The sequence below is a fragment of the Lipophrys pholis genome, assembly GCF_963383615.2.
Source record: "Lipophrys pholis genome assembly, chromosome: 21".
Classification (NCBI taxonomy): domain Eukaryota; kingdom Metazoa; phylum Chordata; class Actinopteri; order Blenniiformes; family Blenniidae; genus Lipophrys; species Lipophrys pholis.
The window spans coordinates 8178669-8193943 of record NC_137649.1 but is presented as its reverse complement, the minus strand read 5'-3'; the positions used below and the strand labels follow the sequence as shown (position 1 = coordinate 8193943).

General features: G+C 40.5%; 2 protein-coding genes and 1 long non-coding RNA gene across 3 annotated transcripts in view; 1 reads left to right on the top strand and 2 right to left on the bottom strand.

Annotated features, from left to right (window-relative positions):
• Positions 1-2841: 2841 nt before the first annotated feature.
• LOC308126541 lies at positions 2842-7071 on the bottom strand. The gene is made up of 3 exons (XR_013936450.1): positions 6811-7071; positions 5781-5865; positions 2842-5532 (listed from the first exon to the last, which is right to left on the bottom strand). It is a non-coding gene; the product is annotated as an uncharacterized lncRNA (long non-coding RNA).
• Positions 7072-8482: 1411 nt separating this feature from the next.
• On the bottom strand, positions 8483-14746 carry ddx1 (DEAD (Asp-Glu-Ala-Asp) box helicase 1). The gene is made up of 26 exons (XM_080491429.1): positions 14666-14746; positions 14518-14569; positions 14355-14418; positions 14244-14273; positions 14032-14128; positions 13831-13878; positions 13596-13679; positions 13386-13469; positions 13207-13283; positions 13038-13110; positions 12852-12928; positions 12657-12771; positions 12347-12485; positions 12091-12151; positions 11858-11956; positions 11487-11576; positions 11120-11308; positions 10947-10998; positions 10627-10773; positions 10435-10526; positions 10274-10346; positions 10072-10144; positions 9920-9962; positions 9734-9829; positions 9372-9492; positions 8483-9116 (listed from the first exon to the last, which is right to left on the bottom strand). Exons 1-26 carry the CDS (start codon positions 14679-14681, stop codon positions 8986-8988), a joined length of 2223 nt encoding a protein of 740 aa, XP_080347555.1. The 5' UTR covers positions 14682-14746; the 3' UTR covers positions 8483-8985.
• A 222-nt stretch (positions 14747-14968) lies between these two features.
• The window catches only part of nbas (NBAS subunit of NRZ tethering complex), a 174594-nt gene continuing 174287 nt past the window's right edge, over positions 14969-15275 (top strand). Inside the window, exon 1 of the mRNA XM_080490409.1 lies at positions 14969-15096. Within this exon, the coding sequence (XP_080346535.1) occupies positions 15004-15096 (93 nt within the window). The 5' untranslated portion in view covers positions 14969-15003. The remainder of the gene's footprint in view (positions 15097-15275) is intronic.

The window sequence follows — 15275 nt, the reverse complement described above, 5'->3', positions numbered from 1 at the left end:
GGTCTGTTTACATTCAAAGTCAATGCGGCATCAGTGATGTCAAGGTGATGTTTACCCACAATATTCATCTGGGATTCGTTGGCGTTGTCCCACCAGGCTGGATTTTCACAGTGATCCTGATGTACATCATTTTCTGAATCTGTATCCTCTTCGACGGGGCACATGTAGTCTTCTGCTGGTTTATCGGTCCTCAAATCGCTGTGATGAGAACTTTTGGTTTTCTCCATCTGTTTCAACTGTTGCCTTTGGATAATCAGTTCCTTATTTTTTTGCATTTCCAGTTTCCTTCTTTGAAATAATTCCTTTCTTTCACTACTCAACACAGAAGGTGTTTTTTTCATTTTCACCCTGGCTTCACGAATGGGGTTGAGATCACAAACTTCATCGAACCAGGAAGGCTCTCCATCATACAACCTGAATTGTCCCAGAAGTTCTGAGTGCCTCTTTATCTCTTTGTCCAAGCTGAAGTTGTGCTCAAGGATGTCTTTGATTAGTGTATACTTTACTCCACAAAGTTTTCTCGAAAAACTACACAGATCCTGAATAACGTCACAAGTCAATGCACGTTTGTCCAGTTTAAGCATTGGGTGAGCTTTATCCACACACAGGCTTAAACCGGCTTTCTTGGAGCAATGGTATTGCTTGGTTAACACCTCTGCTGCTGGGAAAGTGGACATCGGAGCATTTTCAGGCTTCTTCTCCTTGCAGTCTGTGCAGGCAGAGGCTACATGCGTCATGGTATGTGGACCATCATTAAGCATGTCATCAGGTTCAGACTCAATGTGACGAAGATCATCATCTGAACATTTGGTGCAAGACGGTCCAACTTGTCGAAAGCTTCTCTTATCTGGCAGTTCAAACTGTGTTTTCTGTAGGATGACCGAACATCTTTTGCGATTCATCAGTTGGATTTCTTTCCAAACTGCGTCTACAAAAGCACTGCGGTCAAGCTTATCGTTCAAGTGTAGATCAAAATTATACTCCAAAATCTCTGTCACAAAATCCTTTTCTGATGAACTGAGTTCCGTGGCAAAAGTGAAAAGTTCACTCATGATGCCATTGGTCAACAGCTTTGGATCAAGATTACGTTTCGGTCCAGATGCTACATCAAAATCAATGCCTAATTTCTTACATCTGGTGTAAGAGTAAAGTGGGCATTGTTCTTTGTGGGTCACTGAGATTATTTGCTGAACTTGATTGGCTCGTAACTTCCACAACAGCATTGCCGGATTGTTTTGTGCTTCAATGTCACTGTGTATACTTACAGTTTGGTTTATCTTTGCTTCAACTGGACTGGCAGTACGTATTTGTGAACATGCATTCCACGGTGAGTCCATGACAACCAAGTTTCTTCTTATCGGAAACTTAAACTTTCTGAAGTTGTAATAAAATGTCTTATCCTCAATGGCAAAAGGAATCTGTGCAAGAATATTTTTAGCCAGGTCAGAATCTGCACTTTGCAAATCAAGATCAAAGTTGTGCCGCAGGATATCAACGCAAATCTGCTCATAGCTTCCGCACAACTTTTCTGCAAAGTTCACAACCTCAATCATTGCTCCGTTGGTCAGTTTGTTGAGGTCAAGTTTTCTATCTGGGTGACAGCAGCTTACATCAAGCCTCAAACCAATCTCCTTGCAGAATGGATAAAGGTCCGGCGCTGTCGGTGAAGTTTCAGGTTCAGAATCAACACTGTCATCACTCCGACACTCCACATTTTTGAATGACAGTGAACATGGCAATGCAAACACCTCTTTTGAAAACTTGCCTCCGTCTTCAAGTGCTAAAAGAACTTGTACTCTTTTCATGACTTCACGTGCAAATCTTTCTTTATGGTATTCATTCTGCAGGCCCAAGTTAAAATTGTATTGTAGAATATCCATAACGACTTTTTGCTGGGATGAACTTATTGCTACTGCAAGACGAGCGACTTCGTACAGAACAGAAGTTGTCAATAGGTCAGTACTGAGGTTTCTGGGGGGTCCAAATCCAACATCAATTGTTCCCAAGCGGCAAAGTAGGGACTGGTCTTTCACAAGATTGAAACGGAACCTCGGCACGTTGATGTCGAATTCACTTGGTATACTTTCTGGGATCCCTGCTTCTGTTTCACCTTTTTGCTGCGTGATTTCAGCTGATAGATTTGACAATGGTGGGCTCAAATCTGTGTTGACGGGTACACTGGGTAAATCATCAGTGGTGGTGAAATGGGAAGCACCCTCACAACTCGACTCTTTTACAATGCCAAAACTGGATGCTTTATCAAAGCAGTCATTGAGACTATTTTGGTTTTTGTAAGGAACTTTTTCAAGATCAACAGCTTCATTGAACCAGCTGAGGTCCATCATATTTGTTTTACTTTTGTAGCAGAAATGATACGTCAGGTTTTCAATGTGATCCCGTGAGAAGTTGAAGTTGTGCTCAAGAACTTCATTAATGAGCTTGTGTTTTGTGGCGCACAGTTTTTGGGCAAAACGATACACTTCAATCATCACTTCCTCCGTTAGAGATTGCATGTCTAACTTCTCTTTTGGGTGGTCTCTGTCCACACAAAGGCTTAAACCTACTTCTTTACTGTGATGGTAATGCTTTGTTAGAATTTCTGTTGATGAGAAATCAGCGATTGGAATCTTTGCAAACATTGGTGCTGTGTAGTGATGAGCATGTGATTTGTCATTGATGTCATGTGGATGAACATGAGGTATGGGCTGAGATCCAGATGTATCCTGAGGACGGTTTTCATTTCTGTCCCGATAACATTTGGGGCAAGATGGAGTGCATTCCTCTAGACATCTCAAGTCAGGGAGCTTAAAAGGCCTCTTCTTCAGCGGGTATTTCCTTTTTCTCAAATTTAATTGTTTAACCTGTTCCCCCAGTTGCCGTGCAAAAGCAGTACGGTGAAGTTCGCTGTGGAAATTTAGATCAAAGTTATGCTCCAATATCTCTGTCATGAAATCCTTTTCAGATGACTGCAATGTTTTGGCAAAGGTGAGGAGCTCAACCACGATGCCATTCGTTAGGCATTTTGGATCAAGGTTACGTTTTACTCCAGATGCTACATCAAAATCAAGGCCCAATTTCTTGCATCTGGGGTAGGAATAAAGTGGGCACTGATCTCCATGAGGCACTGAGAGGATATGCTGAACACGACTGGCTCGCAGCATCCACTTTAATAAGTTGGGGTCAGTCTGTGCTGGTGTTTCCCTGGGTTTTTTCCCGTACATGAGTATAACGGGATCTGCTATGTCATGTTTCACCATTTTCTGAGAGAGGTTGAAAAACAGGTTCATCTTTTCATTTACAGCAGCAATCTGAGCAAAAATTGTTTCGGCGAGGTTGGAATCCATACTTTGCAAGTCAAAGTTGTGTCTGAGCACATCCATGCAAATCTGTTCAAAGGTTCCGCACAATTTTTCTGCAAAATTCACTACTTCAGTCATTGCTCCTTTGGTCAATTTATTGATGTCAAGTTTTCCTATTGATTGCCTGTAATTGACTTGAAGCCTCAGACCAATCTCCTTACAGAAGGGATAAAGATCCATGTTGTCCTCTGAAAGACATTCAGGTTCAGCAGGCAAGAGCAATCCAGTTTCAGGATGAGAATTAGGAGCACACATTGTCATATCTTTACAAGATCCTGTGCTTGACATGGTGCTGGGTTCAGTAATGACATCGTTATTGCTCAAACAAACAATATCAACAGGCGCCACTGAAACTGGAAGTTCAAAAACCTCTTTGGAGAATTTGACTACATCCTCACATCGTTGAAGGTCTTTTACTTTATTCATGGCTTCACACATGAAGGTTTTTTTATGATGTTCACTTTGCAGCCCCAAGTCAAAGTTGTTTTCAAGAATCTCCAGGATGAATTCCTCCAGGGATGAATTCATGGCTAATGCAAACTGTGCAAGCTTAACAAGGAATGGAGTTGTTGTCAGGCGATCAATACTAAGACTCTGTTTAGGTCCAAACCCAACATCAAACTCAACACTGAGATGGATCAAACGCGGAATTCTTAAAGGGCGTTTGTCAAGTGCAAGGGAAATTTCATTTGCCCGACGAGCACGCAGTTTCCACATATAGGAATCTATTACCGAGTCTTGGTTCATGTCACAGTCATTTGGTGCATTTCTTGAAATCTGTGCCTCCTCACAGGTTGGTACCACAGTTTTATTTGGCTGAAGGACAAATGGACAAATATCTTCGTTCATTGTTGATGAATTGCATGAATCATAGGTGGTGGCAGGATTCTGTGTACCCAACGGATTTGAAGATGATTCTGTAGAACTGTCCCAGCTCGTCGAGTTTTGGACCTCATTCCCATTTTCTGAATCGGTGTCGTCCTCCACAGGGCACATGTAGCAATGTTCATCTTCCTCTACTTTGCTTGGACAAAAATCAGTGTTATGAGAGGGATCCTGTTGCCTTTGGTCCTTGTTTACGATGCACTTTGTTATTGAAAGAGGCATCGTTTCCTGAGGTGTATTGAAATCGAGCTTTTGTTTCTTTGTCATTTCTGATAGTAGGGTTTCCATTGTAGAGAGTGCTTTTACGTAGGATCTCTTTAACGGGTCTCTGTCAAAGAAAAATGGCTCATTTTCAAACTCGGGGCTTAAGTTCATATTGGTGGCCGCGATTTGTTTGAACTTTTCCAGCATCTGTGATATCAATAACCAAACTTCATTTCTCCTCTGTTGACTTTTAAGACCAAGCTCAAAATTATGCTCCAACACACTGGCAACAAGGGAGATAAAGGAGGCAGCTAAGACTCTTGCAAAAGCCACCAATTCCAACATTACACCTTTTGACAACAAGCCTGGATCAAGATTTTGTTTTGTTCCTGAGCCAAGGTTCAAACCAATGCTTTCACAAAAAGGAAACAACAATGAAGCATTGTCCTCATTGAATTCTTCTCTTTCTATCCCCAAACAACCAGTGTCATCTTTTCGATCATCGCAATCAGTGTGTGATCCTGATATCTCTTCTGTCACATTTTCAGAGGAACACTTGAATAAATGTTCAAGTTCACTAATGTCCTCCACGAGGGACCTCTGAGCTTTGTGCACCATAGGTGCCATGTACAGTTCATTACCGATACATTCTGTATTCCAAATGTCAAAAGGAGCAAGAGCTCCATGTGCACCTGTGGGAGGTTTTTGAATCAATTCTTCCAGCTTGTGCTGAATTTGAGCAGTGAAATCTATTCGCTGTTGATCACTTTCAAATCGAAGATCAAAATTGTTTTCCAGAATGTTCGGGATGAAATGTATTCCACTCTTGTTGATCGTTCTAGCAAATTCACACACCTCAAGTATGACGCCATTTGGCACAAATGGTGGATTAAGTTTTTTGTGAGAGCTGGATCCAACATTGAAATCTAACCCGATTCTATTGCTGTAATAGAATGGTTCTGGATGTGTTGAATATTTCTTTGCATGCGAAATTCGCCACTGCCATACTGTGCTGGTGTTCACTTGTTCTCCGTCCTCGTTGTCCATCTTCTTTGATCCTAAAGGGCCTCGGTGTCCTCAACTCCTGTATTCAATGAAAACAAATGATAAACAATATAGTCTGTATATTTCAGCTTCATATTTTATATGTTAATTCAATAGATTTTTTTTATGATCAAGACATGGTAAGGTATGAACTGAACTCTAGAGGAAATGATAAATAAACCAACATATCCCTATTTGTAAAGCATACACATAGAAGTCTTAACATTGATAAGAATTCCATATTTTCACATTTGCATGCACGCACAGCCTTTAAGGCTTGTTACTTACCTTTAAAATCCCAATTAGCCTCGTGTAGGTTTGGGCCATACTCCCATATCCTTACTGCCAGGGTCGTAATGGAATCACACGGATCCTGTGTAGCGATGAATCAAAGACAAATAGTATGAAAACTCAATAACTGTAACTACATAATTCCAGAGGACTGACACAGAAAATACAGTAGTAGTCATATGAAAGAAACCATTTTATGGAAATACTGTATGTGTTTTAGGAGCCTGAAAACGGGATTGTTTTGAAAACGGGTGCAGAGTTGAGAAATTTGAAAATGCTGTCTCAGCTTTGAGGTGTGGATGGGCAAGACAGACATGATAGATAGATAGATATAGCTTTATTGTCATTTATACATACACACCATAGGCGTACACAAGAATTAAATTTTACAGCAAAAGGCTCAATTTAGGCTTAGATTTTTGCATGCACATGTCTTCTTCATTTGTGGTGCATTTCCGTGGCAGAGTTACAGCGCCACCTATAAGCCTAACATATGTACTACATCATTTCGAGTCATTTCTATGTTGCCATGTGGATGCAAAAGTTTTTTTTTTTAAGAACAACAGGGAAGAAAAAAAGATTGTTTTAGCTCATTTGGACAGGGCCAAAAAGTGCAGACATGTGTCTCAACCCACAGGAAGGAAACATCCCAATAATGCCATGAGTTTGCTCTTGACACACACACGCCCTGAAAATGTTGTCTCCCAGGAAAGATCTTTCTCAGCCATGTGACAAAGCTTTTCTGATTCTGTCTGTTCCTCAACTTACCTCTTTTTCTCTGACATGATAAGAAAGCGTTTAAAGTGCTTAAAGTCAACTAACAACCAGTGGAGTCGTCTCGTCAATGCCAAACCTCCAGAGTGCCAAATCTCAACGCAGACACAGCCGCACAAAGTCACAATGAGCGCGCGTGCGTGGTCTTCATGCGCACGGGATTTTGACAATGAATTCACTACTGTTTCTGATTGGATAAAGAAACGCAGCCATGACGAGTCTCATTCTATTGTCCATTCACACTTTTCCATACCTCTTCTGTGTAAGGGGAGTTCAGTTTTCCAGGTTATTTCCGACCGTCTGCTCGGGCAAACAACCTCCTCCTCGTACTAGACGGCTCGTTCAAACACGATGGATATTTATATAGCAGTAGCAATTCGTCTCTCGTTAATATACTCTCTCTGAACCCGAATTGAAGTCACCGTTGCTGAAAGAAACGATATAGTTCCACGACACGTAAACACGGAGGTCCAAACGGAAAAGCTGCTCCTTTCCTCGGACCTCTTTTTGATCTTAAACAACGTTCAACTTCACAGTGACACCTACTGGACGGAGAGGAAACTGCAGGTTATAGGACCATAAGCCGTGAGACGCAAACATGAAAACAAATATTTTGTCTGCATGAGAAAAAATCCTGGAATTTATGATCAGTTGTGAATTTTCCAGAAAGATGTCAGGAATAATTCTGGGATTTATACCAATCACAGTTAGAAAACATACATATTATACACTCAAAAAAGGTAGTAATATAGTGCTTTTTGGAGAAGTTTGTTGAAAACGTAGACAGCTCAGGCTCCAAGAATATTTTATTATAAAAGTAGGACATTTGAATTGAAGAATGCAATAATAATTTCCGTGTCCGTGTGAGCTATTGAGCCTTTCCACAGCAACTCAGCTGATCCCAGTGGGTTTTCTTTTATTAATTTTTTTAATTGTCGTTCAAGTCTGGAGAAAGTGCAGGTCACTTCATTTGAGGTACCCCAATCTCCAGCAGCCGTTCCCTAATGATACCACTTCCATGAGCCTGAGAATTATCATCCATGAAGATGAAATTAGGCCTGTGTTGTTCATGCATGGGCACAGTGACTGGATGATCAACTTACTGATGGCACTCTGTGACACTCCAAGCTCAATGGACATTTCAGTCTGATAACATCCTGTTTGTAACCTTCAATTGCAAGGTAGTGTTGATCAGTTATCAAGTGTGGTCTTGGTCTTAGGTCAAAATGTGAACAGCATAATGAGGAAAACTGTTTCAATACCAATTCGATTGGAACTATGAAATTAATTGGTTGATTCATAGATCAAACACCTGATTTGTTTGCAGTTATTATTAGAGAACAGCAAGTTGTGCATAAAGTACAGAAACACTGATCAGTTGAATATGAGCATTCAAAAGTTTAGAGAAAGTCACATTACGTTAACTTGTAAAACTTATAATACATTGCCCCAAAGCTGAATATTCCTAACTTTTTAGGGTGTATATATATTTGTCTCATCCAATCTGCTTTCAAAGGATTGATGAATGAATGTATACTTTGGTGAAAACAAATGACGGGGTGCAATACAATTACAGCTACTGACGTCCAATCTATTGCCTGCTGCGGTTATGTTGCACATGAAAAGCTCTCTGTGAAAAGTTGGAAAAACAGCTGGCTGAAATTTGTACACCGATAGAGCTGGACACGCTCAGAGTTGATAAAAGCTCGTTAAATGTCCTGTCGGGTTTTCCTTTCAAAATCACAGTGATGCAATGTAACAGCCACTCAACTGAGAGTAAACAGTCTGCTAATTATTTCTCATTAGTTTGGCCAGCTAAAATTGAACTTGTCATGGTGAAAACTGCACGAGCATTGTAAGTAGGAAAGTGCAAAACACATCTGAATTTTGATTTTATGTGAATGAGGGAAAAAAAATAAAAAATTGTAGGGCCAGAGCAATTTATTTGAGAAAAGAAAACATCAAGCCATATTTAGTCATTGCCTTTTACTCTACCAAGCCATTGCAATATTGAACTTTGTTGCGTCAACCAGAAAATGAAAAACATTTAATCAAATTACAAATGTAAATAGACAGTCAGGCATTCAATTCTTTTTTACTTTTTTCTGACCTCATAACAGGAAATAAAATTTCTACAAATAATTATACCAAATTTCTCTACCAAACATTTGGTAGAGAAATGACCAAATCAAACCGAAAGAGTCAGAACTCTGATAGCTTCTTGTCCACACCCAAGAAAAATATCCACATATTGGCATCTTTAGACATATTCCATGTAAGGTATTAGAATTTTGATGACATTTTTGAATTCACACAGTTGATAGGCTGCATAGATAATTAATGTCTATGCAACATCTGAACAGGTTTTCGTTTTTCCCTCCATTCTCTATCAGTGGCCTGTCGAGGCATTATGCCTGTTGCTGTGCTCTCAGAAGGCTCTGAAGAGCTGGTTTTCCATGTATCCCAGGTGGAGAAAGGAAGTTTGGGCTTCTCTCTCAAGATTAGCCAGCTCCTGGACGGTTGGGGCCAGAACATCCACATGACCCTTGTAGTTACCACCTAAGCAAAGACAACAATTGGTCTGGTTTGCAAGGGTATAATACTAATTCTACTCAGTAATGGACAGAACTTAGATCCATCAGAACATAACACAAAAGAAGTCGCCATTGGTCAGAACTAACAAATATAAGCGGAACCCACAGTTTCAGATTTACATCCAGGAAACATTCTTGCATTGTGTTTGAACCAAAATTATTATTTTGCATGGCTCAGGAGTCGTCTGGCCGCATGTTTGCGATCTGCTTGTTTTCTTACCTCCGAGTGCCCTGCGTTGTCCATAAGTCACCTTTCCGTCAAACTCGTCCACTGGTATTTTGATATCTGGCTCACACTGGGTGATGGTGCATTTCAGATGTTCTTCAATATCCGACAGCAGCTGTCAAGACAGAGTTTGCTTTTCTGAGTATTTGACCGCACTTTGCTTCCCACTGAGCAATGACTGTCAGACAAACCCTCTAAACACAAAAGGTGCCGTTTCTGCCAGGATGACAAATGCCCCCGCTGCTTATCAAATCACTTAAAAAGCCCTCTACCGAATTAGAAAGATGGTATTGTATGACGTACAGCTAATGCAACTTGCTGTCACGACTTGATTGAGTGTGTGTGTTTTCGTTTACCTCTTTCTCATTGTACCAGATGGTACATCCGCCATCCTCCTTCAGTCGAGTATTATAGCAGCCCCTGCCTCGATTTGCACAAACATGGTACCAAACCTGCAAACAAAGCAGACGTCTCATTCAAAAGATATATTTAGCTGCAAACAAGAACCAGTAGATTTCTTTATTTTATTTTTTGGAGCCGACCTTCTCTTTTTCCATAGCAACTAAGGAGATGGCCAGTCCCATTCTGGAGTTACATAACAGAAACGTGACATTAAAGTGTATACAGTCAATCATAGAAACAATGTTTTTTTTTGGTTTTTCATAATTCTAGGAAACAGTGAATCAGTGGTTACCTCTCAGCCCTTCCAACTCTGCCAATCCGATGGACATAGTTCTGCTTCTCATCTGGCAGAGTCACATTGATCACTGGAAAATACAACAACATTTTATTAATTGTGATAACTTTTCTCACACAAATTAATACAACAAACAACTCTGCTGTAAGACACATCGTACACAATCATTGTCTGAAAAGATGAAGTAATTGTTCTGCACCATGAGGAACTCCATGGATGTCAATTCCTCGGGCAGCGACGTCGGTGCAGATCAGGTGCCTCACTTCTTTTCTCTAAGAGCACAACGAGACTTCGAAACATCAATCCCTTGCCTCCACTTGTTTTTACAGCATCGATGAATTATAAATAATCCCGTTCAACCTTAAAGCGCTCCAAGTTAGTTTTCCGTTCGTTCGGTTTACGATCACCATGGAGACACACGCAGGAAAACTGGTGGCCTTTACTGTCGGGACCTGAAGAAAACATTTGAGCCCCGGGTGAGGATTTTTGTCATGCGACAAGTTGTTTACATTTACAGAAACCTCTTTAAGATACATATATGTACAAGCTCACCTCCTCCTTGTTGAATGAAATACTGTTCCATGTTGTCACAGTCGATCTTGGTGCGACAGAATATTATGGCCTGGTCCATTTTCTGCTCTTTAATGGCCCTCACTGTGTACTCGCCCTTCAGCAGCTTGATGGCCTCAGACCACATTTCTTAAACACACACACACATATTCAAACTTGTTTTTAGAATTTTAACATCAACATGATGTCTGAGTTGTACATTAACAGAAGTCCACCTAATCTACAATTGTTGAAACAAACACACTCCTACAGAAATTCTAGTTTGCATTTCATAATATGAGGATAAAATGAAATGTTCATACCTGCGGAGTTGCCACCTGCTCTGGTGTTATCTTTGGCATGAACTTCATCAGTCTACAAAAAAAAAAAAATTAACAAGAGATAATCTTTATTGTAAATCATACAACATTACAGCTACTTCAAATAAAACTAATAGATTCCTCCAGCAAGGTCCGAAAGAGAATCTAGGACTTACTCGGATGTGGTTCTTGCCCAGGCGCTCCCACAGACGGTCGCTCTTTGGATTGACGGGCACCACCACGTGATGGACGGTCTCGGGAACGGAGTCCTCTCCCTTCAGGTCTACCCATGTGGGAAAGTGCATGATGCGCTCTGACAGCTTCTTCACGTCAAACGAATGCAGCGTAGCTGAACACACAATAACCTTAAAAAAATAAAATAAAATTAAAAAACGGAACGAGATGGTGTGATGCACTTCAACCACTAATTGTAATGTTGATGCAAAAGTCAGTTCTTCCAAGAAAAAAAAAAATCAATAAATACGGTTGCAATGGAAAACAAAACGCTTTAACAAAATCACAAGCTTTTATTTGAAGTCTCACCTGCAATCTCTTGCCATCAGAGGTGACCTGAGGACACTGCTTGTGAATCCTGTTTATGAAGTCGGTGTATCCTGCAGACAGGAGGCCATCCTGAAAAAAACAGTAAACATGAAAAACAATTAAGCAGCTTTATAGGTCCCTTAGAAATCAGTAGTGTACTCATTCAATAGATGCCTTATGTTGTGATCACAATGAATCATGTGATCAACATGTTGGAGTTTGAGGTTTTCCATTGGATGCCCTCCTGAAATAACATTGAGGGTTAAAGGCCATGCTCAGGGACTCACGGCCATGGAATTCAAACCGGCATGCTTCTGGTTACAAGCTTCATTTACGTACAAATTAATAAAACACTGTACAATTTCACTTACACATTCATCCAAAACCAGAAAGCGGACTTGGGACAGGCTGAGTTTGCCAGTGGATATGAGATCATCCAGTCTACCAGGAGTCCCCACCACAATGTCAATCTGAACAAAGGCAAAGTAATATGAAAATTAGTATTGGAGCATCAACAAGTGTTGGTAAAGACTCATTGAGTTCATTGTTTAAGAGATGACGACGCTAACAACGTGTTTGTTTGACAGCAACATAAGCCACAAACCCCCTGTTCCAGAGCAGACAGCTGTTCTTTAGCAGCCACACCACCAATCACCAGCAGCTCCCTGTAGTAACAGATAAGCACAATGCTACTGAACAGGTGCTACATTTATGCATCGACACCATCTACTGGTATAACACAAGAATTACAAATGACACACACTATACGATGAAAACTTTCAGAATATGTCAACTTTCAGTTTTAATGATTTTTTTCATTTGTGTCAGTCAAGGATGAGACGACCTCCAGAGTGTCATACCTGAGTTTGGGGTTTTCCACAAATTTGTTGAATTGCTTGACGTTGTTGAACGTTTGTTCAGCCAGTTCTTTCGATGGCTCGATGATTAGTGCTTTGGGTGCATTAGATGACGCTTTCACCTGACTCACTTTAGCACTGCCTGCACAAACATAGAGCAGAAAAACACAGAACATCAAATATGACTAAATGTTGCCTGGTATACACATCGTCACAATTTCTGGTTTGATGAACATTAATTTCCGTGGACTTGAGAGCGGATTCATTTTGTTTGAAACGCTGTAGCATCCAAAACAAAGTTGTATTCACAAACCTGTCTGAGTGGATTTCGCTGTATGACTCTCTGGCGCCTGGTCCAGGGCAACAAACCCATTCTTTGGAGAATTTTTGAATGCTTCTCCTCCAAAGTTGAACTTCAGCTCTGCATTCTGGAAAAGGGATCAAAATGATCATCAGGTGTTTGCAGGTTTGTTCTTCATCACTGTTGTGCTCAGTTATAAAGTCATACCTTGAGTACACAGGAGGCATAAAATGCCTGATTCTTCAGATTTTGGGGGATGTCAAAAGCCAGACCCAGGTCATTCCCTGGACAGACGGGGTTACAGAAAGTTTCAACACAGCAGGTGAGAGGCTATTTAACACGGAATCGAAATGTCTGGAACATTTACAATTGGTACATTTAATGAAAATGTACCATTTTTGGAGAAGGAAATCTGGTTCATCTCCAGATCCAAGTAGCAACCAATAGTGTCGTGCATGGTAAACTCCTGCAAAGTGAAGAACAGCAAAAAAAATCCTCATTTGCATGTCAGCCTTAAAATGATCTATGCATTTTATTCACCCATTTACTTATCAACAATTACCTCTCCATAGCTGTCAAATTGTTTGTTATTGGATTTCTTTCCAGTCCCACCAAATCCAAAACCATATTTATCAGTTCCTAAAAAAGACAAGGAGTTAACAGTTACATTATGACCAATTCTTTTAATTATTGTATGGCCTACAGAGGGTATGTTGGAATGTGAGGAGTACAGGACCATACCCAAGTCCAGAGCAGCTTGACTGGTGGACCAACCGATCCTGCACAGACCCTGATCATGGCAAGTCACCTCATAATAGTACTTCCCTGGATGCAAATCAGACAGACAACAAATGATTCAAAGGAACTCTGTCAGTGGTTCACTAAATTATTGAATTTAGATTAGTTTCCAATCCAGAAAAATTTGCTCTTAGAAGAGAAGGAATTTCAAACCTTTGGTGACTCCCTTGGTTGTGCGGCAGCCATGCCACTCTTTAAACTCCCTGCTCTGGCAGCACAGTCCATCTGGACCAATCGCTATAAAGATGTAAGATCATAATAATGAGTAAAGATTGTTAAAAAAAAAAAACAATAGCTGATGCAACTGATGTCCAACAAGTTACTAGTTCCTGGAGGATTGTACATATTGAAATATAATGAATGTCTATTTATCTTAAGTGCCACTGACCAAAGGCTGTGCTGCGGTCATAAGGATTCATCTGCCAGTTGTTGAAAACTGAGATAAAACAAAGACAAAAAAGGGATGAGACACTTGCCAAGCATAAATATAACTTTGTGCTTGTTTGAATTAAAACCAAGACTTTTGGTCTTTTTATTATGGTGCCCTGTCAAACATAAGTTGAATGAATAAATTTTAAGATGATCTCACTGGCTCCTCCAGCTTTGACAGAGGCTCTTCCCTTCTTGCCCTCCTGCTGATCTTTCAGGGTTTCATACACAATCTGGATCACCGGGATATTGAAAGCCTGAGAATGGCATAAGAAACAGTCAATGTCTATAAAACCTAAATTTCAAACATGGCAATTGTCTGTAGAAGAAGAGTGATAGGTTTGGAAAAAAGTGTTTCAAGCAAGTACTTACTCCTGTTTTTCCACTACCCGTTTCAGCTGCCTAAAACGACATAAAATAAAAAGAACAGAGGTTAGATACCACAGTATCAGTTATGTTGCATAGCTTCTGTGAAAGATTTACCATAAGCACATCTCCTCCACCTAGAATGAGGGGAATGGACTCAGCCTGGATGTCAGTTGGCAATCTGAAAGAATGCAAACAAAAGAATCCATGTTTGATGTCATCTGTTTGATTTGAAACCAGAAATAATGTAATATATTGTGACATTTGCAGAAGAGCTCACAGCCAGTCCAGCTCCTCTACAGCCTGCGCAATCTCGGGCATAACCCCCATTTCTGTGAATTAAACATCAGATTTGATCAATCAACACGTTTGTGTGACAAAGAAAACTCACCCATGGGTGGAATATGACGATAAGGGAGAATTCTTACCAGAAAACGCTGCCATTATTGCTGCTCCGAGTTCAGTTTAAGCGGAAGTAACGTGTTCACCGGCGGAGCTTCGTTCGGTGCACCCAGTTTGAGGTCCGTCACATTGGGTTCCGCATAATTTTTGAAAGATTGCTCCGGTTTTATATAACAAAACAAAAAAGCCACTCTGCTGGTCTAAAGAGCTACAAGTGTGTCGTTATAAGTGATAAGATATCGTGTGCAAAGCCAAATCACAAACGTGTTTTTCTTTTGTATCAACGCACCATCTCAAACGCGCTTGGTAGATAATTGTGTGCCCACCTTATTGCCGTAGATTTGTGACAGCTGCGTGAGTAAACATGGCTGAAGAAAATGCGATTGAGGGCGAAGATGAAAACATTTTATACGATTTACTGGTTATTACCGAATGGCCGCCTGAAACAGACACTCAGGTCAGTGTAACTTACGTTTGGGCCCCTCAGTAGGCAAATCAGACCTTTAGATATTGATTTATTTGTAGAAACAGACACCGAAAGTATGTCAACTATCGCCAATGGTCACCCGCGCAAAGCCACGTAGCACAGTCACAGGATAAGTTTGGTTTTTCTATGATGGGAATTGGGGAAAGTCT

Excerpts from the sequence above, each read along its gene's own strand:
- ddx1 (XM_080491429.1), bottom strand. Across the intron at positions 13,879-14,031 it reads TGTCAAAGCTGGAGGAGCCA|TTTTCAACAACTGGCAGATG; the intron begins GTGAGATCATCT and ends GTTTTATCTCAG. Across the intron at positions 10,774-10,946 it reads AGCAGGTGGCAACTCCGCAG|AAATGTGGTCTGAGGCCATC; the intron begins GTATGAACATTT and ends TGTGTGTTTAAG.